The sequence below is a fragment of the Lactuca sativa genome, chromosome 7 (genome assembly GCF_002870075.4).
Source record: "Lactuca sativa cultivar Salinas chromosome 7, Lsat_Salinas_v11, whole genome shotgun sequence".
NCBI classification, from domain to species: Eukaryota; Viridiplantae; Streptophyta; class Magnoliopsida; order Asterales; family Asteraceae; genus Lactuca; species Lactuca sativa.
This window is the reverse complement of record NC_056629.2, coordinates 81,057,651-81,084,647: the sequence shown is the minus strand read 5'-3', so window position 1 is coordinate 81,084,647 and position 26,997 is coordinate 81,057,651. Positions and strand designations below refer to the sequence as shown.

The 26,997-nt window shown below is 41.3% G+C and overlaps 1 protein-coding gene across 1 annotated transcript; it reads left to right on the top strand.

The window, feature by feature from the left end:
- The first annotated feature begins 10,324 nt into the window (after positions 1-10,324).
- On the top strand, positions 10,325-11,643 carry LOC111913990 (probable WRKY transcription factor 11). The gene is made up of 3 exons (XM_023909725.3): positions 10,325-10,935; positions 11,030-11,158; positions 11,277-11,643. Exons 1-3 carry the CDS (start codon positions 10,394-10,396, stop codon positions 11,446-11,448), a joined length of 843 nt encoding a protein of 280 aa, XP_023765493.1. The 5' UTR covers positions 10,325-10,393; the 3' UTR covers positions 11,449-11,643.
- Positions 11,644-26,997: the final 15,354 nt, after the last annotated feature.

Below are 26,997 nucleotides of genomic sequence, written 5' to 3'. Positions count from 1 at the left end.
ATTCCATTTGGTGGCCATATGATGCCTTTGGTTTGTATAATGCATGAATTTTTAAACAATATTTACTATCTTAGGTATGTAACCATGTGCTCTAAGCATTACTTGTTTGTTGCTTGCATTGTTTGTTATTTTGTTTTTGCTCCCTTTAAAAAAAAAAACACAGCGCTCTGATGCTCTAGGCGTTTTGCTTCGCCCATGTTATTGTCGACACACTAAGTATCGGTACTAGGTGCTCTTAGTACCCAATGATCGAGCTTTAAATGCAAATTTTCAATCGTTAAGAATTAATACACTAAGTATTAATGGTTAGCATTTGGATCATCCCATTACATTGACCGTGAACTTTAAATACCCTAAGTATGAGACTCATGTCACTAAGCATGGACTTATGTACACTAAGTACTCGGGATGTGCCACACTAAGCAGCACATCGATCGACTGGGGTTACATCTCTTTATTTTTAAAAGAAATACTTCTTCAAGTTCCCGGCGTTCCACGTTCTTGGAATCTGCCTTCCTTCCATCGTTTCCAAAACATATGCATCATTCCGATTCGCTTCTGTGACTCTGTAAGGGCCTTCCCATGTTGGACCCAATTTTCCTTAGGGTTGGGCTCGGCTTGCTTCGTTTTTCCTTAGAACATACTCCCATACTCTGAATGCTTTCTCTTTTACCCTTTGGTTATAATACCTTTCTGTTGCATGCTTGTATGCAGCTTGGCGCATTTATGATTTTTCGCGCTTTTCTTCTAGGATGTCCAGGTTTATCCTCAGGTCCCGTGCATTGCTTTCTTCATCCGTGCTAGCCACCCTTAGTGTACCCACCGTTATCTCCATAGGGAGCATAGCCTCTGTCCCATATGTCAAGCTGAACGGGGTCTCTTGTGTGCTCGTTCGCTGTGTGGTCCTGTATGACCAAAGCACTGTCGATATCTCCTCCACCCAGTTCCCTTTTGCCTTGGCCAGCCTCTTCTTGATCCCATTCACGATAGTTCGATTGGACACCTCCGTCTGTCCATTCTCTTATGGGTATGCTACTGATGTGAACCGTTGATCTATCCTTTTGGTGGCGCACCACTCCCTGAACGCGTTCTCAGCAAACTGTAGGCCATTGTCGCTGATGAGTACTTTAGGCATACCAAACCTTGTCATAATATTCTTCCATACAAACTTTATCATGTATCTCCCTGATATGCACGCTAACGGCTCTGCTTCAATCCATTTTGTGAAATAATCTACAGCCACCACCATGTATTTCAGCCTCCTCGGTGCTTCCGGGAATGGGCCCACTATGTCTATGCCCCATTGGTAAAACGGCCACGGGCTAGACATGTTATGCAACGGTACCGAGGGTTTGCTTGGACTGGGGCGTAAGACTGGCATTCCCCACATTTCCTGGCCACCTCTAACGCATCTTGTTGTATTGTGGTCCAGTATACACCCATTCGCAGTACTTTGCCTGTTAAGGCCCGTGCTCCCTCGTGTGCACCCACCTGGCCTGCGTGTGCTTCCTGTAGCATCTCTCTCCCTTTGGCTTGGTCTACACACTTCAGCCATGGCGATGTGAACCCTTTCCTGTATAATTCTCCATTTATCAATGCGTATGAGGGCGCTTTTATACGTATCTTCCAGGCCTCGCCGTGATCGTCCGGTAACACCCCCCTTTGTAGGTATTCCCTAAATGGTGTCATCCACGTGGGCCCGATGGTCGTTAGGGCATTCACCTGCTGCTCGTCTATACTTCTTTCTCAGAGTACCTCTACCAAGGCTTTCTTCGATAGGTGGTCGAAGCACGTAGATGTCAATTTGCTTAAGGCATCCGCCCTCTTATTTTCGCTTCTAGGTATCTGCTTGATTGTGAAATGTCTGAACGATTCGACCAGTTGTTTTACCATGTTCACATACCTTCCCATTCTCTGATCTCTCACCTCGAAGCTTCCATTGACCTGGTTCACTGCTAGCCTTGAGTCGGTCAGGGCCGTTACAGCCTTCGCACCCATTTGCTTGGCTAGGCGCAATCCTGCAAGCAAAGCTTCGTACTCTACTTCGTTGTTTGACGTATCAAAATCAAAACGGAGGGCGTAAGTCACTTCTTCCCCTTCTGGGCTGGTTAGGATTAGCCCCGCCCCTGAGCCTTCCCTGCTGGCTGCTCCGTCCGTATATAGTGTCCACGAATTACTGTCGGTCGGGGCTCCTTCAACTGCCCACACTTTTTCCTTAACCGAGCCCCCCTCGTCTGGAATTTCTAGCAGGAACTCGGCCAACACTTGTCCCTTAATACTTGTCCTTGGGTGGTAACTTATGTCATGTTCTCCCAATTCAATTGCCTATTTCGCTAACCGGCCCGATGTCTCCGGTTTAAGCAGTATTTGTTTGATGGGGCAGTTTGTTAGCACCTCAATCTGATGTGCTTGAAAATATCGCCTCAGTCGTCGCGCCGCGTAGATGAGTGCCAGGACTAACTTTTCCAGGGTGGGGTAGTTGAGTTCCGGCCCTTGTAGTTCCCTGCTTACAAAGTACACTGGTCTCTGTTCTCCTTCCCTTTCTACAGTCAATACTGAGGATATCGCTACGTTTGAGGTCGAAAGATACATTTGCAACGTCTCTCCCGGGACGGGACTGGCCAACGTGGGTAACTTGTGTAGTGCTTCCTTGATTTTCTGGAGCGCTACTTCTGCTTCGTTCGTCCACTGGAAGTTGCTCTTCTCGATGCATCCTTTCAGTGTGTGGAACAACGACATGGCCTTGTCAGCTGATTTCGAGATGAACCTGCTCAGAGTTGTAAGCTTCCCATTTTGGCCATGCACGTCTCTAAGGGTGCCTGGGGCTGGCGTTTCGATGAACTCATCCACCTTGGTCGGGCTGGGTTGGATACCCTGCCTGGTGACATAATACCCCAAGAACTGCCCTTCTTCCACCCTAAACGTGCATTTGGCTGGGTTCAACTTCATCTTCACCTTTTCTAGGGTTTGAAAGGTCTCCTCGATGTCTTGCAACATTTTGTCTTCGTGTGAACTCTTGATCACCATGTCGTCCACGTACACCTCAATGTTTCTCCCAATTTGTTTGGCGAAGATTGAGTCGACCAGGCGCTGATACGTAGCCCCTGCATTCTTTAGACCAAAAGGCATCTTGGTGTAACAGAAAGTGCCATGATCCATGTAAAAATTCGTTTTTTCCTCGTCTTCTTTGCTCATCAAGATCTGATGGTACCCTTTATATGCATCTAAAAAGCACTTTAGCTTAAATCCTTGCAATGACTCTACCTTCTGGTCAATTTCCAGGAAGGGGTAACAGTGTTTAGGGCATGCTTTGTTTAAGTCGGAAAAGTCTATGCACATGCGCCATGACCCATCTTGCTTGCGGACCATAACTGGATTGGCTATCCATGTTGGGAATATTGCTTCCCTTACTATTCCAGCTTCTGCTAGTTTGGCCACCTCTGCGTTGATTGCCCTATTATGGTCCCCACCTTGGACCCTTTTCTTCTGCTTAACCTCCTTTGCTCCTGGTTTAATTACAAGTTTGTGCTCAATGATTTTCCTTTCTACCCCCACCATGTCCGTAGGGGTCCATGCGAACATGTGCTTATACCGCTTGAGCGAATAGACCATCGCTCTTCTTATGTGACTTGGGAGATCGCGTCTAATATTGACTGGCTGGTTAGGGTGTCTCTCATTGATCACTTCATTTCCTTTCGCAGGATCATGTCTTGGCCTCTTGGCCTCTTTAGTTATCTCTGCTGGTTTCATGACCGTGAAGCATTGCAATTCTTTAGGTGGAGTGGCAAGTACTGTAGTTGCACCCATCGGAGTGTCAAACTTCACGACCCCATTCATAGATGATGGGACCGCCCCTAGCTTTAAGAGATATGTTCTCCCCAGAATGATGTTGTGCTCCGCCGAATGTCGGATGACCACAAAGTCAATCAGGGTGGTTTTCTTTCGCTGCCTATCGTGGCTAGTTATGGTCAAAGGAAGGTGAATTGTGCCTAAAGGCCATAGGCTATGGCCGGTGAATCCAACCAGCCTCCCTGTCATAGGTCGTAGGTTGTCTTTCCAGCGGTCTTGGAGAAGCCTAAAACAGTGCTCATAGATGATATCCGCCGAACTTCCCATGTCAACATAGACCCTGTGTATAGTTACATCCCTAATAGAGGCTTGGATTACTAGTGGGTTATCGCTCCTCCATCCTTAAACAAGAGGTTAAATTGAATTAATAATTTGATTAACTATATTTACAAGTCTTGCTTGATACGAACTGAACACTAGGAAGCATGTTAGTTTAACCAACTGATCACTGTTTGAATTGACGTGTTTGCTAAAGGATTAGTTATAGTGAACACGAATCTAATCATTTTAGGAATCAGTGAACATGAATAAATGAATTTGTGTATGCAATTGTCTATGTTTTTAAGGTGTAATTTATCTAAACAAAAGTACCTGAAGAGGTATGCTTTCCTGTTAGTTTATCGAGAGTTGTTAATTGTTAGTTTGAGATTTATTAAACCATTTTCTTTATTATTTTCGTGTGACTTGTAACCTATAATCAAATATATTAAATTAATCCACCGTTCCCTGTGATCGACACCCGACTTACCTAAGCTATACTGTAATCTGACTAGGTACACTGCCTATAAGTGCATAGTTAGTCTAAGTTTGTTAGGTTATAAATATTAAAATTAGTGGGTACTTTCGTGCACATCAAGTTTTACTTAATGTGCACAAAAGTACCCACTAATTTTAATATTTATAACCTAACAAACTTAGACTATCTATGCACTTATAGGCAGTGTACCTAGTCAGATTACAGTATAGCTTAGGTAAGTCGGGTGTCGATCACAGGGAACGGTGGTGAATTAATTTAAAATATTTGATTATAGGTTACAGGTCACACGAAAATAATAAAGAAATAAATTTCAAACTAACAATTAATTAACTACTCTCGATAAACTAACAGGAAAGCACATCTCTTCAGGTACTTTGGTTTAGATAAATTACACCTTAAAAACATAGACAATTGCATACACAAATTCATTTATTCATGTTCACCGATTCCTAAAATGATTAGATTCGCGTTCACTATAACTAATCCTTTAGCAAACAAGTCAATTTAAACAGTGATCAGTTGATTAAACTAACATGCTTCCTAGTGTTGAGTTCGTATCAAGCAAGATTTGTAAATATAGTTAATCGAATTATTAATTCAATTTAACCTCTTGTTGATGGTCATCAAACAAGGCTCACACATTAACTTACTTATTTCCAAGTTAATCCTAGTTTCACATTCTTTATTTCTAGACTTATAATCTCGATGGTCATCAAAAATCATAAGAGACAAACAAATCAAGCAGATGTTCATGCAACTTAATTCACTTAACAATTAACAGAAAATAATCATCATTAACACATAAGGGTCTTTTAACAAGCTTGGCAAGATAAATTAAACATAAACAAACAATTTAATATAGCAATTAGTCTAATAATCAAAGCTTCATTCAATCATAAACACAAAGTAAAAGGTTTTTACACCCAAATCAGAAACTAAATACAGAAAAGTACCACAATGGAATGCTAAACATGGTCACGTTAGCAGCCCATATGATTACCGACATGTATCCGCTCTCCAACCCTTCCGATCTCCGCTCCCGTTAGCTTAACGGCCTTCCGGCCGCCTTCTAAACCCTCAAAACGGCTTAACAGAAGTTAAATATCGACTAAACTAAGTTGGAAGTCGGATTCCCCCTCCTGGTTAGCTGAAAATCGACTTTTATAACCTTTGTAGCCGACTTACGTACGTTGGGCGTAAGTCGGATTACGCGGGGCGTACTAAGGATCACTACGCGATTGAACATATCCGAGGCAAACCAGTACGCGGCGCGTACCCTTAAGTTACGCGGGGCGTAAGTCAAATTGGTCGTTACGCGGCGCGTACAGGTGTGCTACGCGGGGCGTAACCGTCTAATCCAGCATTTTAATTTCTTTTAGCTTCTAAGTCCGGTTTCCGCTTCAGTCTTTTCTTTTGTGCTTTATCGCCAACGAATAGCTGCAAAACATAATTCAAAGCATTATAAGTACTTTTTAGTTCTAAAAGAGAATAAATAAGGCCAAAATATTAAAGATAAAGTGCATATATATATATATATATATATATATATATATACACACATATCAGCGGGGGTCTTGCACAGAGAATGTGAGTGTACGCACCGAGGGTCTGATAGTCCCTTGCTCCCTTTGTTGCTCTTCCCTGCTTCTCTTGATCCATATCATGAATGTCTCCTTAGGCTGGACCCCCTCGCGAGACGTGTTTTTAGCGTTTTCGGCGTCAAATTTGGCACGCAAGCTTCGCGCTATTTCCACCAAGTCTCCTTTGAGTTGTTTCTCTTCCATTTCTTATTTTAATACTAAACAGTTAGTTGTATCATGTGTCTTACTTTTGTCGTACTCACAACACCGGTTCTTGGGTGATTTGGCTGGTTGTTGTTTCTCTGACACTGTGTACACATCCGGGCGACGACTGTGTCTGTCATCCTTGACAAACGGTCGGAACCGCGCCTGTGGTCTTCTTGCTTGGCCGTAGTGCCTACTTCCCCCTCAGAAATCCATTTGACCTGGGTTGTGGTGCGTGGCAATCATAGCATTCAGGTGGGCTTGTTTTGCTGCCTCGCCATCCTCCTGCCTCAGATATCGCTCCACCCTTTCTTTCAATTCGGCCCGTGTTAGAGGCTTCTTTCCCATGAGTTTTTGTGATAAAGGGCATGGTAAAAGTCCCCACGTAAAGGTGCCAGCTATGAGCCCTTCATCATGCCCCGGTACGTCTAACGTGGCGTTTATGAACCTTGTGAAGTATTCTCGTACAGTTTCACCCTCCTTTTGCTTACAACCTATGATTGAATTAGAGTCTCCCTTATACTTGCGTAACTGCATAAAGTTGGTAAGGAAAAGGTACTTAAGTTGGGCAAAATTGGAGATGCTGCCTGGTCGCAGCGTCTTGAACCATGTGCCAGCGTTTCCATCAAGGGTTGTTGTGAAATACGTGCACCAAAACCTCTCGTCAAGCTTCAACGACGTCATCGTCCATTCATATGTGTCGACGTGGCTATCCGTGTCAGTGGTTCCGTTATATGTCTTGAGCGTCGGTAGCTTGGATGTGTTTGGTATTTCATAATCCAACAATTCTTTGACAAACGGAGACATCACTCTACGGGAAAGGCAATCTTGGCTGGTAAATTGGCAGTTGTGGGGCACCTTCAGTGGTTACTATAGAACTTCCTTCGCCTAGAGCGGCCCTGCTGACCGCTGTAGACTGCGGTGTTTCGTCCAACGCTGCCATGGGACGTATGGGACCGGTCTGCCGTCCCTCGCTGCCGTTGGACGTCATTAACTTTTTGCTTTTGTACTTTTAGTTTGTGTTCTTAGTCTCACAAACGGATGGCGCCAAATGATGTGACCTTGAATTGGCTCGGTTGATGGTGTTCACTTGGATCCTCGGCTGCCTCTGCAAGATCACGAAGAAGGAAAGTCGTCAGCCGCTTTCCGGGAGGAGCTCCCGGAAGAACGCTCCGACGGTCAAGTTAGAGGATATTTAGGGTTTATGGGTGTCTGCTCTTTAGATAGTGAAGAGAGCTTACCTCGTGGGTCTGAGAGCGTACCCTTTTATACCTAGCGCCCTTTCCTGATCCGTACCAGAGAAAATCGCTTTTTGGGGAGACAAGATCAGGGGCGCTGATTGGAGGTTCATGCGCCTTCAACCGTTAGGGCATTCTAATTGGCTCTGACGGTAATGGCCTGATTCTTCTGTTTGTCCCCTGACCATATCTTTTGTCTTGGATCTTGGAACGTCCCTTGGCGAGCACGAGCCTTCCGCCTGTCCGTTCCGCTCCCGGGAGCGCCAGCGGGCGCTAAGCCTGCTGGGCTGAGTCTGGTTGGCATGCTCGGCTCCTGGGCTAGACGCGATTCTGCCGTGCTGCCCTAGGCACGTCATCAGTTTCAATATGTAACATTTCGTTTAAAATAAAATAAATTAAATAAGTAAATAAATAATAAACCCTAAAGGTTTGAGATGTATTTTTATATTTATTTTAGCCATAAAGTCGTATTAAATTAGCATGGTGTACACCTTGGGGTGTTAAAAGTTATATTTTCTGGATATCGAGGGTCAAATTGTAACATATGGACTAGTATTGAATAGAATTTTAGAAGCAGGGGCTATAGAGTAAATTATGGACTTGAATTGAAAAGAATAGAAAGGGAAGGGATGGAAGTGTAAAAAAATGGTATGAAGTTTGAAGATGGAGATGGGGACTTAAACCTGTCATCCCTCCTCCTGTCTCTTACTCAGCCGAAACCCTAACCCTAAATCATTCTTTAGTCGCCACCTTATCTCTCCAATTCGGCCCGTGTTAGAGGCTTCTTTCCCATGAGTTTTTGTGAACCATTGAAGCGACCCGCCGCTGTTCACGCTGCCGACGAAGCCAAGGACTGTCGAAGCCGACGTCGTGGTTGTTATTGTTGTTGTTCTCGGTCACGCGTCCTTCATTTCTCCAATTCGCTGTCGGTAATGCCACCAGTATCGTCAATGGGTTACGTCGTCGTCGCTAGTGCCGACCGTTAGCACCGCCGCTGCAGCTGTTTCGTGCCACTGCCCTTTGATCATCCTTCCGACCGTCGTCCTCCCCCAAGAGCAAAGTTGCAGCTTCGTGGTGGGTGTTTTCGCACATGTGTGTACGTGTTTCACTATATGTTGGTGTATGTGTGTGTATGTTTGTTGGCCAGAAAACAAAGAGGAGCACCATGGCAACCAACTATGGTAGCTACCACCGTTCTGTCGCTGCTAAGCACCACCTCAGGTGGTTGTGTGCATATTTTATTTGTGTGATGTCGCATGGATATTGCTTGGCCTAAGAATCAAAGAAAACCCACCGCCACCACCATCGTGAGGTGGTGGCTTCCACCTTCTACCGGAGACCTTGGGGGTAGGCATTATCGTTGTCGGAGAACGATAACAATCCCAGAAACCACTGTGTTTATCAAGAAAAATCTAAGAGAGTTGCATCTAGGGTTATACAACTTCAATTGAAAGACATGATTTCAAAACTGAAATTAAATCTGTCGTATGGTAAGCTATCTTTGATTTCGGGAGAAAGGTAGATGGGACTCGAAGCTTACTAAGAGAAACATACCTTACTTTAATTCCCATCGACAAATTAGGCAACAAAAAAAGGCAATCACAAAATTAGAAAGCAATAATATATAGAGGCAAATCAGACGGTTATCAAAGGGATGAAGCGATCTTGGAGGAGACAACCGACGATTGTGCAGAATGTGGGAAGAAGAAGGAACTGCCAAAAACCTGTAAATAATGGAGTTTAAGTGGTTGAGATTAAAAGTTCTAGGAGTTTGAACAGTTGTGATTTGGATGACGGTTTTCCACTCACCGTCATCCATAGTATAAAGAATGTATTGCACATTCCCCAAAAGAGTCCAATCATGCCTTGCGACAAATATAACATATATTGTTAACTAGAAATAGAGGAATCATAAGGCGATACTTGAGACTAATACGATATTCCATTGGTGACATATGTTGGCCAAACACATCAATATGAATGGTTATAAAAAAAACTATTTTCTATCTAACAGTCATGTCGAAGTGTACTATCAAGTCTTGGACAATTTTACTAAAAAAAATACACTAGTCAATACATACTGGGCTTTAGAAGGGGTGATATGCTTATTAATGAAACCAGAGACGGATTTAAATGTCTCTTGAGGGGATCCCGGCCAACATTCGATTTTTCATCGCAGTGTAATTTTTTTTCTATTAAGGTACACCAAGTTGCAACAATAATTTTTTACATAAATTCAGTATCCTTTATATAATTTTTTTTGATATAAAGGATAAATACACACTAACTTATTACAAAAATAAATTTTTTAATCTATTCCTTTAAGTTATTACAACTTTCAACATTAATTTTGGAAGGGAAAAAAAATTCAAATCATAATATATAGATAACTTACTCATGTTTCTTTGTTTATGCTTTGACATTATTATTATTCTTTTCCTTTGACATTACGAAACCCATGGTTTACAGCTACGTACGCATTTGCTCCATTTAATTTAAATATATTTTCTCCTTTTCCCTTTATTCTGAAATTATTCAGTCCTCGTTTGACTTTCTGCCCAATTTCCCTCCACTAGCGTTCTGCTTCTATTTATTACACACCTAAAAAAAGTCAAACCATTCTCCACCGTCCGATCAACATCTCATCTCCTTTGACTCAACTTTCCCAATTGCCCTTTATAATCCAACTTCCACCCTCTTTTCTCTCCTCAATCTCTCTCATTGAATTTCAGCTTCGGAAAGAAGGAAGCTTTTCTTCTATAACAATGGCAGTCGATTGCGTAGGAGTTCAAACTGTTGATAATCTCAATCGGATGTTTCATTTAACGAGTCATGATTTTAACGTTTCCTCTAATTACAAGCAATCGGTATCTGGCTTAAAACGCACCGGTCACGCTCGATTCCGCCGCGGACCGTCGTCGTCTTCTTCCACCGACAGTCAAGGGACTTCTACTTCTTCGCAATCAGAGGAGAAACAACAGGATGCGCCGTTGACGGCGTCCAAGGCGTGTTTTTTAAACAAATCTGTGAGCGACAGCGAGGCGGAGGCGGTTACGTCTTCTAGGTCAACGAGCTCGTCGTCTTTGGTGTCTTCTTTAGCTGGAGGAGGATTAGAAGAAGAAAGTGTTTCAAATGGTAAACGATTTTCTTCGTTAGGTATAGTAGCTCCGTCGTTGACGTTTTCTTCGAGGAAGCCTCCTCTTCCGTCTACTCACCGGAAAAGGTGTAGCGCCGACAATCCTGCTGCTTCTTTACACAGATCTGGAAGGGAGAATCGTTCAAGCGGTTGCTATTGTTGCAAGAGAAGGTGTGTGTATACATTTGAGCAAAAATCTATCCTATTTGTCTATCGTACGCCTCATAATTCATAAATTAATATGTTTATTCTCTTCCGTTCTCAGGAAAATCGGATCAAAACGTGAAATAAGGAGAGTACCGATCATCGGATCTAAGGTCACAAGTATACCGGCCGACGATTATTCATGGAAGAAATACGGCGAGAAGAAGATCGACGGATCAAATTATCCAAGGTAATTTACTAATTGATTACAGATTTCTTCAATTGAATGACAAATCGAAACCTAATACTAAAGCTTCTGATCTTCAAAGAGATTGATATTAATTCTGATTCCGATTTCAAATGTGCAGAGTATATTACAAGTGCAATACCGGAAAAGGATGTCCGGCGAGGAAGCGCGTGGAGTTAGCGTTGGACGATTCAAAGATGCTTCTGGTAACATACGACGGAGAGCACCGTCACCATCACGCACCAACGCCGGTACCGACAAGTCTGACCGGTCTGGTGGTTCAGTCAAAGTGAAGGCGACACATGCGGTCCACCACCACTTTGCACAATTTTCTACGGTCAACAAATAGTGTAGTTAGTAGGGAAGAAAACGACTTTTTTTATTCTTACTTTAGTTGAGGGTCTAATTTGTACATTAGAAAAGTTGAAGGACTTAAAATGTAAAAACAGAAGAAGCTTCAGATCTAAAAGCGATTTTATTCGGACTGATTTTTGTCTCTCTTTACTTTAGTTTATTCCCCCAAAACATAGATAAAATACAACTTATTATTCTATCTTTTATTTAATTCAATTAATATCTTATTTATAATAATTTTGATATTTAATTTGTTGTAAAACAATATGTGAAAAAAAAATACTTTTTAGTGAATATTTATAGTTATTAATTAAGTCGGATTGATTGAATAAACTCTAAGAGAGTGTAACATGCATGAAATATGAACCAAGATTTTAGATTGAGACTCATTCTTTTATCATATTCAATAGAAGACATCAAACAACCTTTTATTTTGTATAAGTAATTAAATATCGTGCTATATTATTATTATTATTGTTATTATTATTATTATTATTATCAAAGAAAAATCAGAGAAGAATATTAAGAGGCCTATTGGAACGCAAAAGTCAATGGGGTTGAAGGTCTTTTTTATCTCAATAAGATATTGGAATGAATTATTTTATTGCTAGTGGAGTCGTTGCTTTAAGATTTATTATGTTCCTTTATTTGACTTTTTGTATATTGTTTTTTCTCGTGACCTCGTCACTGTCTTTGATGGCTTTGAGTTAAAGTCGTATTACATCGTTTTTGGTTTTCATTTGTATATTTAGCTTTCTAGAAAAGTAAAAGTTGAACAAAAACTATTCTTTACGATGCTAGAATTCGTATAGGATTCTGCCTTCTATTTATTTTTCTTATTTATTTTGTACGGCTTAAGGGTGTGTTTGATAAAAGTAGCTGTCAGCAGATAGCCGGTAGTTAAAAGTGGTAACTTTTATTTATTATATGAGTGTTTCACAAAAGTAATTGGAAACTTTTGAAATATGTAAAATTAAATTAAAAGACAATTGTTTAAAAAAATAAATATATAAATATATTTTTAAAAACAGTTCTGGAAATTGATTTCAAAAGTTACATAAAGTAGTTTTTAGATTTAAAGCGTTTTGTTTAAACTAAAAACTAAATGCTCATACCGTCAAACAAAACTTTTTGTTTAAACTTGAACGTTTTGTCAAAAGCTATAAGTTAGAAGCTCCTCAATTCTCCCAAATGCTCTGTGTCAAACACCCCTTAAGGTTTTGTTTTTTTTTTTTTGTTTTTATTTTATTTTATTTTTTTTTTTTAAGTTGCAGCCTAAGTTTTTTTAGTTTCCTAGTTTAAGTTTTGTTTTTCTCCTTTAAATAGGAGCAATAAATCAATTTCAAGTATTAAAATTATTATGGTGTCATTGCAACGCTCTTTGGAAAATCAAAATTAATACATTATGACAGGAAGCGGCAGGAACCCTCCGTCACCAACCGGAGAAAAGGTCATTGACATGTCGTCGCCCTATTTCCTCACATTAGCATATACATATCACTTAGGTCTCAACTTCGTTGGTGATAATCTGCTAAACGATGACAACTATAACGATTGGATTAATGAGATGACCAACACATTATTTGTCAAAAATAAAATCGGATTCGTTGATGGTTCACTCCCCATACCAGAAGAAGGATCCAAAGACACCATAAATTGGAAGCGATGCAATGCAATGGTTCGAGGATGGCCCGTTAGCACCATGCAGAAAGAAATCAAGAGTAGCGTAAAATACGCTATCACCGCTAAAGACATATAGGACGACTTGAAGGAAAGATTCGACAAGAGAATGCCCCAAGGGCATACAAACTTAAAAGAACAGTAACCACGATTCAATAAGGAAACATGAAGGTATCAAGCTACTACACTAAAATCAGAAGTATATGGGACGAAATTCGTTCTAGCACTCCAACATTGGCTTGCTCCTGTCAACGATATATATGCGACATCACGAAATCAACATAATACGTGCAAAGTTGATGGGGTTTATGCATAAGAAACATTCCTATGTGCTCATACAAACCCTAATGCTTGGATCTAGGTTTCTCTATTGAACATGCTTTGAATCCAAGACTTGCAAACCCTAATCTAGCATACAAATATCAAAACTAACATATAGAATTAGATCTAGATGTTTACCTCTACAAATATTGGCTTAGATCTTCTTTTCTTCTTCTCTTGAGCTTAGAGTCACAAATGTAACCCCTCTAATGGCTTACAAACACCACAAGCAAGAAGGCAACTATATGAGAAAGGTGGGAGGATGCTAAATTCGGCCCTAGGGTTTGCTTGGAAGTAAGTGGACGAATTTGTGAGCTAGGGGTCCCTATTTATACTGCTGAATGCTAGGGTTTCAATCTAAACACTAATGGACAACTTATTGACCAAGCAACCCATGGAACCTTCTGGATTAAGGCCTATGGACGAAATTTTGATGGATCCCCATCATAATTTCGTTCTCCCTTTGATCCATTAGGTTTCCCAGCCCATATATTCAACTATCAAACATTTGACAGTTTATACCCCTTTATTCAATTAGTCTCTTTTAGTCACCAAATTAATTCCCAATTTATTTATGACTAATACTAATTAAACAATATGATTTCTCCTTTAATATATTATTCTTATAATATATTAATAAATCATAATATCCTCTCTTTCTCCATAAATTACCTAGTCAAGTTGCTCGGGTGAAGGCAACCCAAAAGGACTATGCACAACCGGGTCAAATACATACCAAATATAGTTACGGGCTTAGACACTATTCCAATAGTCTCCCACTTGGATAAGTCTAGTAACTATATCTCACATATGACTTTAGAATCCGATTAGCAAACGTAGCTCTTATACTTCGCTGTCAACTCTGATCAACTTGTCCTTCAGATAAGGGATCGTATAATCCTCTGTTCTGGATATCATGCTAACAATGCTTATTGTCCAGTATTTGTTCCTCGATTTCCGATTTGTTTGACATAGAATTTAGTTGAACACATCAACTTCATTCTGACCGGGCCCGGCACATAAGTCAAACCAAATCATCAAGTGGCCAAGATATCACTCTTATTCTCATAGAATAAAAGGAACATATCAACTTCGACTCATATGCATCTATTATTCATTAATTGAATCATGTACAACAATGTGTTTTATAACATCACGTTACTGATGTGTTTGCATATCATCAATGCATAACCATCCAACAAACAACAATCATATCTCTAAGTTTAAGACTATATGATATTATCGCTTTGCGATCACTTAAGGCAAAACACCATGAAGTGATACCAGCAAACTCGGGTTTATTCCAATGCTCAAATCATATTCATAAGCACTCATGAACTTTGCAGCAAACCTTTTCTATGCCCAAAACCTTTTAGACAATCTACAAACAATTCATGACAGTCTTCATTCATATCTACTTCCAAAATATGACTAACTGTGGACTGTTCGAATAATCCTATCATTCAGGAAGTCAAAACATGAAAAACTGAAACAATAGATAAATAACCAACACAAGATAGTAGCTTTACTCATAAATAACACAACTTTATTTATTCATCGAATGTCAAGTACAAACTACCTATTACACGTTTCCTGTCTAATCCAAACTTATATCATCCTTCAGCCCAATGCTCCTAGCGTGCTGCAAGTGTTTGACCCTACTCAGTCCCTTCGTAAGGGGATCTGCTGGGTTTTCTTCTGATGATACCCTCTTCACAACGAGGAGTCCCTCTTCTACCCGATGTCTGATAAAATGGTATTTTTTGTTGATATGTCGAGATCTACCATGATCTCTCGGTTCCTTGGTCAAGGCAACCGCTCCTTCATTATCACAGAAAATTTCCATCGGCTCCTTTATGGATGGCACAACTCCAAGTGTCACAACCCAAAACCGATAACGGTGGAATACGTTTCGGGGTGGAGGACGTCATGTACAGTATCATCACAATTGTATAATAGTAAAAACAAGAAACATACAACCATTGCATTTACATAGTGAATTTAATTACAAGAGTGTTTTATATTGTTCAACAAACACCAAAAGTAATTCAAAAATAAGAGATGGGTCTTATATGCTCCACCTTCTCCAAAAATGTTGCGTCTGTACCTGTCTATCTTTGACCTGAAGATACAAGTTATTTTGAAAACGAAAATCAGCATAAAGCTGGTGAGTTCATAAGAGTTTAGTGTGAGTTTTTGTATAAAAAGCAATAGTGCGAAAAATGTGCTATTTATATTCATAAGCAGTAGAATACCTAGAAAATCCTATATTTTCCAGAAAATACATTGTAAGTGAAATGTATGAAAAGTAGGCATTCTCTATTTTTGAAAACAGTTTAATGTAAAAGTATGTTAGAAATCCCCAAATAGTAATGTGATAGAATAGGTTAAGCCTGTATTTAGTGGTAGAGGTGCAAGCTTCCTTTAGTGATCGATTCTTACTTACTTCGGGATGTAATTTAGCGTTTAGTGTAGTATTTTAGAGTAGTTATAGTGTATTCCTTGTATATTACTATTAGTGAGGATAATAGAGGATCCCATGACCTTCCCAGTCATGCACAATGTAGTGAAGTAGTGGCATCCCTGGGCCTGTACGGCGCGGACTGAAATTAACAGTCGGGATATGATAGCGTCTGCCCCGTATAGATCTATACATGTAGTGTCGTCTTCCAGTCGGAAAACTCCGGGCGTAGTGGGTAACGAATAGAGTAACTCGTAGTGGGTTAGTGTATTATTGTTTGTTTAGTGTTTTCTCTTTTATTATAGTTGTAGTAATCTTTTAGTATTGATCATAGTGTATTCTCTTACTAGTGTATTGTCTGGTAATAGTAAGTATTATAATGTAGAGAGTAGTGACTTCAGCGAGTAATAGTAGTAGCAACATTAACTATACCTATTATAGTTAACTTAGTGTAGATGGTTCTTGACATGTTAGTGACTTTAGTATCTAGTGAAAGGAGAAATATTCGTGTCCCATACTGATATACAAGTTATATAACTAAGAAATCAACGACAGTCGGACGGATAACTACTACCCTAAGCCCACAATCAAACAAGAACAGGAAATAAGGCGAGATATCGGTCCTAAGTCCTCCAAGTCTTACTTATATAAATATATCAGAGTGGTTACGTTATAAAGGTAAATTGATTTAATAAAAGTATTTTCCAAAAGAACATTTAAAATCTGTCTTGCTTGTCCAAAATAGTTTTGTAAAGGTATAAATCTGTTTATAAGGCATAGTGATAAATCACATGTGATTTGAACTAAGAATAGTGAATCACATGTGATTAATCCTCGTAACATGGAAAATCGTTCTGTAAAACTTTCCATAAACATCTATAAGCAACTTGTATCTCCCCCCTAAAACATTTAAAACATTTGAAAGGTTCATTAAAGGGGTATGAACTCACCTGAAATTGCGTAAATCGGGTGAATCGGGTAAATCGGGTAAAAGTGTTGGCTGAGCGTTTGGTACCAAATAACGACTTGAGCAACTTTTAGGACCCTAATGTCATATGAAGTATGTATTTTACAAGAAGTTAATCATCTTATGCTTTTCATTATAGTATTTGGACATTCTAGCAACGTTTTCGGGGTTTTAGGGCCTAGAAGGGGTTCCCGGGAGTGGTACAAGGATAAGAATGATTTACGGGAGGGTCCATGAGTTCACTCCCTTGGAGTTTACGGCCCAAAGGCCACTCCTTGGGAGTTTACGGCCGTAAGCCCCCTAGGCTTGGCCGTAAACTCATGTGGTCCTCCAAATTGCATGTTTAAGGCCTTATTTCACTTCCTTACTTTAATGGTATGTGTCTTGGACCAATATGGAGGGATTAAACTCTTATTTTTGTGACATTTTGGGGATTTTACGGCCAAGGCTTGTTCTTAGGCCGTAAACTCCATTTAATCCATCAAAATGGTTGTTTAAATGGTACAACATGTTCTCATTCACCTTAGGTAAATTCTAGAAAGCCTTAAAATGAGTTTTGGGACAATTTGGCATGAAAATTGGGGAGTTTACAACCCAAGAATATCCTTGTCCGTAAACTCTTCATTTGGCCTCAAAATGGGAAGTTTAATGGTACAACACGCATCCAAAGGCCTTAGCTAAATTCCTTACATGCATTAGAGAAGTTTTGGGACTTGTTTGACACAAAAACTTGGGTGTTTACGGCCCAAGCTTAGCCTTGGTCATAAACTCCCCTTTTTGTCTTTCAAATGATGTTGTTTGATGCATTTAAACCTTCCTTAGTGTCAAGTCTAAATCACCAAACACCTTAGATGAGTTTTTGGGACCTTAAACAAGGGTTTTTGGGGTTCTTGGGGTGTTTACGGCCTAAGCACAAGCTTGGGCCGTAAACTCCTTTTTAAGCTTCAATTCCTTGTGTTTTAGTGTCCAAACTCTCCTAGGTATATGCCTTAATTAGTCCATAAGCTTAAAGGAAGGAAAAATGAGGTTTTTGGCAAGTTTCTAAGGGTTTACGGCCAAAGGGGCTTCTTAGGCCGTAAAATCCTTTGTTGGTCCTTGATTTCTATGATTTTGGCCTCTAAATACAGTGAAGTATGTCTAGATTAAGATAGGGAATGAGTCCTTACGTTTGGAAGCCGGAAATTCGTGGATTTGGGGTCGAGTTCGGGTCTAGAGAGAGAAAGTAGTGAGAGAGAGTGAATGTGTGGTAAAAGAGTGTTCAAATGTTGTTTACACTCATTTCATATGCCTCGGGTATCGTACCCGATACACGGCTACCCGATGCTTAAAGTTTAACAGGGTTAAAACTTTTTACCCGGGTGAAGTGGTTGAAAAAGTAATATAACTCTATTAGGTTAAACGGGGTTAACACATACAAGTTATATTTACTTATGATAATATCAAGACATGCAAATAACTAGATATTCGGTTATTGACGATTCCAAATATTACAGAAAATAACGTATAGTGATGCATTCCGTTAGTGAAGATGGGATTTGTAACGGGAATAGATTTGGGGTTGTCACATCATCCCCCCGTTAGGGGAATTTCGTCCCGAAATTCAGAATTCATACATATAGGAATTACAATACTACTAAGCGAAGAGATGGGGATATTTGAGTTTCATTTGGTCCTCGCGCTCCTAAGTGAATTCCGGTCCTCGCTTGGCGTTCCACCGAACCTTCACAATTGGGATGCGGCTTTGTTTCGTTCGTTTTACTTCACGATACATAATCTCCGCAGGCTCTTCCACGAAATTTAGGCTCTCATTGACCTCGATCTCGTCGAGGGGAATCACGAGAGTCTCGTCAGACAGACATTTCTTCAATTTTGAGACGTGGAAGGTGGGATGTATGTTACTTAGCTCGTAGGGTAAGTTTAGTTTGTAAGCTACAGGGCCGATTCTGGCGAGAATCTCAAAAGGCCCTATGTACCTTGGGTTTAACTTTCCACGCTTTCCGAAGCGTATCGTGCCTTTCCAGGGCGAGACCTTCAAAAGGACTCGGTCTCCCACCTGGAATTCCAAGGGTTTTCTTCGTTTGTCGGCGTAACTTTTCTGTCGATCCCTAGCGGCTTTTAGTCGTTCACGTATCTGCACAATCTTCTCGGTCGTCTCTCGAATGATCTCTGGACCAGTAAGGGCGCTGTCAGGAACTCGTCCTTTAGCTAACTGAGTGTCACCCACCTCAGCCCAACACAAAGGGGATCTGCACTTCCGGCCGTAGAGGGCTTCGAATGGAGTTGCCTTGATGCTCGTATGATAACTATTGTTGTAGGAAAACTCCACAAGAGGCAAGTGTGTATCCCATGATTTCCCGAAGTCGATCACACAAGCTCGCAACATATATTCTAAGGTTTGTATCGTCCTCTCACTTTGTCCGTCAGTCTGCGGATGGTCGGCTGTACTCATGGCCAGCCTCGTCCCTAGTGCCTTTTGCAATGATTGCCAAAATCTAGAGGTGAATCTACTATCTCTGTCTGATATAATAGATATAGGGACGCCATGCAGTCGCACTATTTCTTTTATATATGTTCTAGTGAGCTTCTCCATCTTGTCCGTCTCCTTGATGGGTAGAAAGTGTGCAGACTTGGTCAACCTGTCAACGATGACCCAAATGGTATCTAATCCACCTGTTGTCTTGGGCAGCTTGGTGATAAAGTCCATTGTGATTCGCTCCCACTTCCATTCTGGTACCTCCGGTTGTTGGAGGAGTCCTGATGGCTTTTGATATTCGACTTTGACCCTCGTGCAAGTAAGGCACTTACTTACAAAGGTAGCGATCTCCGCTTTCATGTTCGGCCACCAGTATAGCTTTTTGAGATCCAGATACATCTTATCTGAACCCGGGTGGACGGAGTAACGAGTGTTGTGTGCTTCCCTCATAACCAAATCTCTGAAACCTCCATGGCGTGGAGTCCAGATTCGGTCCATGAAGTAATAGGCTCCGTCACCCTTAACCTCCAGATTTTTATCCATTCCGCGCAGGGATTCTCCTATCACGTTCTCGGGCTTTAAGGCCTCTAGATGAGCCTCTTTGATCTATGTGGATAGATGTGAATGGATAGTCATTGTCAACGACTTGGTCCTTCGACCGGAATATTCCTTTCTACTCAGGGCGTCAGCTACTACGTTGGCTTTCCCCGGATGATATCTAATTTCACAGTCGTAATCGTTAAGTAGCTCGACCCACTGACGCTGTATCATGTTGAGTTCTTTTTGGTTCAGTATATGTTGGAGGATTTTATGATCAGTGTACACCACACTCTTCGTCCCATACAAGTAGTGTCTCCAGATTTTTAGTGCGAAGACGACCGCTTCTAACTCGAGGTCGTGAGTAGTGTAGTTTACTTCATGGGTCTTTAGTTGCCTCGAGGCATAGGCGATAACCTTACCTCGTTGCATTAAGACACAACCGAGACCCTGATTGGATGCGTCACAATATACGACGAAATCTTCTGTCCCTTCGGGAAGGGATAATACTGGTGCGGTGCATAAGGCTCGCTTCAGGGCCTGAAATGCCTTCTCCTGTTTCTCTTCCCAGTCGAATGATACACCCTTCTGTGTTAGCATGGTGATAGGCTTCGCAATCCGAGAGAAATTTTGGATGAATCTGCGGTAGTAGCCAGCGAGGCCTAGAAATTGACGAATTTCCGTAGGCGTCTTTAGTGCTGACCAATTCTCAATAGCTTTAATTTTGGAGGGGTCCACGTGGATTCCGTCTTCACTGACCACGTGCCCTAAGAATTCAACTCTTCGGATCCAAAACACGCACTTAGAGAACTTCGCATACAACTTCTCGGATCGTAGGGTTTCCAGGACTAATCGTAAATGATTTCCGTGCTCTTCCTCGCTCCGAGAGTAGACGAGTATGTCATCAATAAAGACGATGACGAACTAATCTAGATATGGACGACATACCCTATTCATCAAGTCCATGAATACTGCGGGGGCGTTAGTCAGTCCAAAGGGCATCACTACGAACTCAAAATGCCCGTAGCGGGTCCGGAAGGCTGTCTTTGGAACATCTTCCTCAAGCACCCGTAACTGATGATACCCCGATCTAAGATCAATCTTGGAGAAGTAACTTGCTCCTTGGAGTTGGTCGAATAGATCGTCGATACGAGGGAGAGGATAGCGATTTTTGACCGTGAGTTTATTGAGTTCCCTATAATCGATGCACATCCGAAACGATCCATCCTTTTTCTTCACGAACAAGACCACAGCTCCCCAAGGTGAGAAGCTCGGTCTTATAAAACCCTTGCTGAGCAGTTCGTTGAGTTGACCGGATAGTTCTTGCATTTCGGCGGGCGCTAGACGGTAGGGCGACTTAGCTACGGGGGTAGCTCCTGGGATTAGGTCGATTCTGAATTCAACCTGTCGTTTGGGAGGTAGGCCTGGAAGATCCTCCGAGAAGACATCAGGGAAATCGCATACTACAGGAATGTCTTTTGGATCTTTCGATTTCTGGTTAGTGTCAACAACGTGAGCAAGAAAGGCACGATATTCCTTGCGCAAGTATTTCTGAGCTTGGATACTAGAGATGATACGAAGGCTTGTACTTGGCTTATCTCCGTATATCAATAGGGTTTCGCGATTCGGGAGGTTCAGGCGAATGGCTTTGTCGGAGCATAGGATATCGGCGTAGTGAAGACTTAACCAATCCATACCAACAATGACATCGAAATTTTTGATTGGGACTGGTATAAGATCGATTAAAAAGGGGTGATCATCTAATGTGATAGTACAACCTATATAGATTTCATTAGAGCTTTCTGTCTTCCCATTAGCCATTTCTACGATGAATGTTTCTTTTAGTGGTTGAGGGGTTTGCTTGAGTAATTGTTTAAAGTTTTGATTTATGAAGCTTCTTTCTGCACCACTATCGAATAAGACACAGGCATAAGAGTTGTTGAGAAGAAACGTACCCGTGACCACCGTGGGATCAGCTACCGCTTCATTGTGATCGATAGCGAGTAACCTTCCAGTTCCCCTAGCATTTGCAGCCTTCAGACAGTTCTTCTTAAAATGGCCCGCTTCACCGCAGCCATAACAAGTTGGGGTCACTCCCGTACCAGGAACCTGTGTGATAGGTTTGGGAGGGGCCTTGCAAAATCGGACAGTATGGCCCTTTCGGCCGCAGTTGGAACACTGCAATTCACGGCAAGGGCCGTTGTGGTGGAAAGGGCACTTGGGACACTTAGGCAAGTTTCCACTGTAAGCTTTTGGTGGGGCTGGAGCAGTTGGTGCGGCTGGGGTGGTGGCAGCATGGACCGCCACAATTTGCTGGTCCTTGGAGGCGGTTTGAGTTTTCTTGCCTTTCTTCTTATCCCATCGTTTCCTTTTTCTGTCAGACGATCCGGATGGTGCAGTGGTTGTTGTAGTTGTTGTTGCTGGAGTGGAGGAGATTTCGTGGTTGATCAGACTCTGGGCTAATTCCTTGGCGCTGTCAAAAGTGGTAGGGCGTGAGGCCAGAACATTTCCTCGATACGGGGGCACTAAACCCCAGATGTATCGTTCAATCTTCTTGCTTTCAGAGGGGATCATGTTGGGACACATAGCCGCCAAGTCGCAAAACCTGGCTCTATAAGCCGTTATGTCGGTCCCCTTCATCTTGAGGTTCTAGAGTTCTTCCTCAAGCTTCTGAACTTCGCCCCTAGGGCAGTACTCTCCTCTCATAAGATCTTTTAGAGCGTCCCAGCCCATGGCATTGGCTGTGACCAAGGAGAGTGCATTGACATGGCCGTTCCACCATGACAAGACCCTGTTGGTGAGGGTAGCAGTAGCGAACTTGATTTTGCTCTCTTCGGGACAAGAGCACATCTCGAATACAGCTTCGGTTCTTTCGAACCATTGGGACAATGCCAGAATCCCTCCGGTACCATCAAAGAAAGCAGGTTTACAATTCATGAAGTCCTTATAAGTGCATCCCTGCACTCGCTGGTGGACTTCACCAAATCTAGAATTCCCACCGCTCGCGTCACCCGAGTTCATTTGGGCCATGGCTGCTGTTACAGCCGCAGTCACAGCCGTTTGGAACAACACCGGATCGAACTGCGGAGGAGGAGGTGGTGGAGGAGGGGTTTGGGTAGCTGGTCTTCCTTGGTTTGGACGCTTTCGAGGAGGCATCCTTCACTGGAAAACCATAGAAATGATAGCAATAGTAAGAGCCTATTGCGAATATGAATAGAGTATTTCATGGATTAAATCAACATAATCCAAGATCAGTATGAGAGTCATAGCAAGAGAGAAACCAACTGCCAATATACTGGTATTAATGATGCAACACAAGTTCATGAAAATTGACCTAGCAGTAGGTCTTACATCATACCATTAGAGAAAATGTTGGCAGTTTAGAGGTTCGACTAGAGTACTTTTAAACTAGGAATGTTTACACACAAGAGACCTATGAAACATAGAGATAAAAAGGCTAGTCCTTTTAAACAAAAGAGTGAGGTAACAAGATGTCTTCTACTGGCGACGGTTGCTTGTTGGGCGAATCCTCAGATCCGCTAGTTGACGCATAACTTCTTGAAGGTGTCGATCATGAGTCCTTTGGCGTGCTCGGAGTTCCCTAAATTCAGCTCGGGATGCAGCCAGCTGATGCTGCAGAGCCTCGTTGGTCCTCCTTGTCCTGTCCACGGCTTCTTCGAGTTGACGGATGCGAACAGTGTTGAGATTTGAGTTGGCATCCACTTCTACAACTCGACCAATAGTAGCTTGACTTTGCTCAACATTCCTGGCAATCCTTCGGATCATGATGGGCAGAACCCGATCCGCTGATCCTCCTTCGCTTATGTTGTAGAAGCTTTGGTCTCCATTGTAAGGCAAGGGCTGACCCTGCTCCTCGCTCCATCGATGCAAGGATATTGCCCACATAGGAGTGGGGCCCTGAAATGCCGGTCGGGGGTTAGGGTTCGGGGCTTCAGGAGGTTGGTTGTTGACTTCTGGCTCGGAGCTCGAGCTATCCGAGAAGCCTTCAGCATGATGATCATCCAAAGGAATAGGGTGATCGTCGTCTGACTCCTCTTCGAGCCATCCTCCATTGCCCTGGTTCGGAAAGTACGGATCGTCGGGTAGGTGGAAGCCAGCCATGCTATCTACGCGAGAAAGGGGGAAAAGAAGATTAATAGACGTACTATTCTAAAATACTTATAGGATGAATCATTATTAGTCGACCCAATACTTGCATAGTGCATACCGATTACATGTAACCGAAGCAAGATAGTCCTTCGAATAAACCACCCTAACTTCAGACCCCCAATCAAACAAGAACAGGGAATGAAGCAAAGGTTGCAGATTCTGAGTCTATAACGCCCTAATCACATGTAATCGTGATGTATCCACTTAGCAACTATTGTCCTACTAGTAACGACCCCTTTTTGTTATCACATACGTATAATCTAGAGATACAGAATACTCCTATAGTATTCTTATGGTAGTGTTATTATGGAATTGCTGGTAAGTTTTAGACTTGTTGCAACATCACAACCAAACTTAGGCACATGCTAGTCACTCTCAGGAAAACGTAGTTGATCAGGCTACATCACCCTGAATGTGACTATATGTCTCTAAACCCAATTGTGTTGTCCAACAATCTTAATACTTTCGTTTTGTTCTAGGATGATACTGAATTCGGTGTTTTATAGTGATGTGTGTGTATATATATACTTAGTTAGATCTTTTAGATACTTAACAGTATATATTTTTAGTCAGAGTGTTTTAGTCCCGAAGTGTTTATAGTTTGTATATCTTTTATAGGTTGATATACTTGATTCACTATAAACAATGCTCTGATACCAATCTGTCACACCCCAAAACCGATAACGGCGGAATACGTTTCGGGGTGGAGGACGTCATGTACAGTATCATCACAATTGTATAATAGTAAAAACAAGAAACATACAACCATTGCATTTACATAGTGAATTTAATTACAAGAGTGTTTTATATTGTTCAACAAACACCAAAAGTAATTCAAAAATAAGAGATGGGTCTTATATGCTCCACCTTCTCCAAAAATGTTGCGTCTGTACCTGTCTATCTTTGACCTGAAGATACAAGTTATTTTGAAAACGAAAATCAGCATAAAGCTGGTGAGTTCATAAGAGTTTAGTGTGAGTTTTTGTATAAAAAGCAATAGTGCGAAAAATGTGCTATTTATATTCATAAGCAGTAGAATACCTAGAAAATCCTATATTTTCCAGAAAATACATTGTAAGTGAAATGTATGAAAAGTAGGCATTCTCTATTTTTGAAAACAGTTTAATGTAAAAGTATGTTAGAAATCCCCAAATAGTAATGTGATAGAATAGGTTAAGCCTGTATTTAGTGGTAGAGGTGCAAGCTTCCTTTAGTGATCGATTCTTACTTACTTCGGGATGTAATTTAGCGTTTAGTGTAGTATTTTAGAGTAGTTATAGTGTATTCCTTGTATATTACTATTAGTGAGGATAATAGAGGATCCCATGACCTTCCCAGTCATGCACAATGTAGTGAAGTAGTGGCATCCCTGGGCCTGTACGGCGCGGACTGAAATTAACAGTCGGGATATGATAGCGTCTGCCCCGTATAGATCTATACATGTAGTGTCGTCTTCCAGTCGGAAAACTCCGGGCGTAGTGGGTAACGAATAGAGTAACTCGTAGTGGGTTAGTGTATTATTGTTTGTTTAGTGTTTTCTCTTTTATTATAGTTGTAGTAATCTTTTAGTATTGATCATAGTGTATTCTCTTACTAGTGTATTGTCTGGTAATAGTAAGTATTATAATGTAGAGAGTAGTGACTTCAGCGAGTAATAGTAGTAGCAACATTAACTATACCTATTATAGTTAACTTAGTGTAGATGGTTCTTGACATGTTAGTGACTTTAGTATCTAGTGAAAGGAGAAATATTCGTGTCCCATACTGATATACAAGTTATATAACTAAGAAATCAACGACAGTCGGACGGATAACTACTACCCTAAGCCCACAATCAAACAAGAACAGGAAATAAGGCGAGATATCGGTCCTAAGTCCTCCAAGTCTTACTTATATAAATATATCAGAGTGGTTACGTTATAAAGGTAAATTGATTTAATAAAAGTATTTTCCAAAAGAACATTTAAAATCTGTCTTGCTTGTCCAAAATAGTTTTGTAAAGGTATAAATCTGTTTATAAGGCATAGTGATAAATCACATGTGATTTGAACTAAGAATAGTGAATCACATGTGATTAATCCTCGTAACATGGAAAATCGTTCTGTAAAACTTTCCATAAACATCTATAAGCAACTTGTATCTCCCCCCTAAAACATTTAAAACATTTGAAAGGTTCATTAAAGGGGTATGAACTCACCTGAAATTGCGTAAATCGGGTGAATCGGGTAAATCGGGTAAAAGTGTTGGCTGAGCGTTTGGTACCAAATAACGACTTGAGCAACTTTTAGGACCCTAATGTCATATGAAGTATGTATTTTACAAGAAGTTAATCATCTTATGCTTTTCATTATAGTATTTGGACATTCTAGCAACGTTTTCGGGGTTTTAGGGCCTAGAAGGGGTTCCCGGGAGTGGTACAAGGATAAGAATGATTTACGGGAGGGTCCATGAGTTCACTCCCTTGGAGTTTACGGCCCAAAGGCCACTCCTTGGGAGTTTACGGCCGTAAGCCCCCTAGGCTTGGCCGTAAACTCATGTGGTCCTCCAAATTGCATGTTTAAGGCCTTATTTCACTTCCTTACTTTAATGGTATGTGTCTTGGACCAATATGGAGGGATTAAACTCTTATTTTTGTGACATTTTGGGGAGTTTACGGCCAAGGCTTGTTCTTAGGCCGTAAACTCCATTTAATCCATCAAAATGGTTGTTTAAATGGTACAACATGTTCTCATTCACCTTAGGTAAATTCTAGAAAGCCTTAAAATGAGTTTTGGGACAATTTGGCATGAAAATTGGGGAGTTTACGGCCCAAGAATATCCTTGGCCGTAAACTCTTCATTTGGCCTCAAAATGGGAAGTTTAATGGTACAACACACATC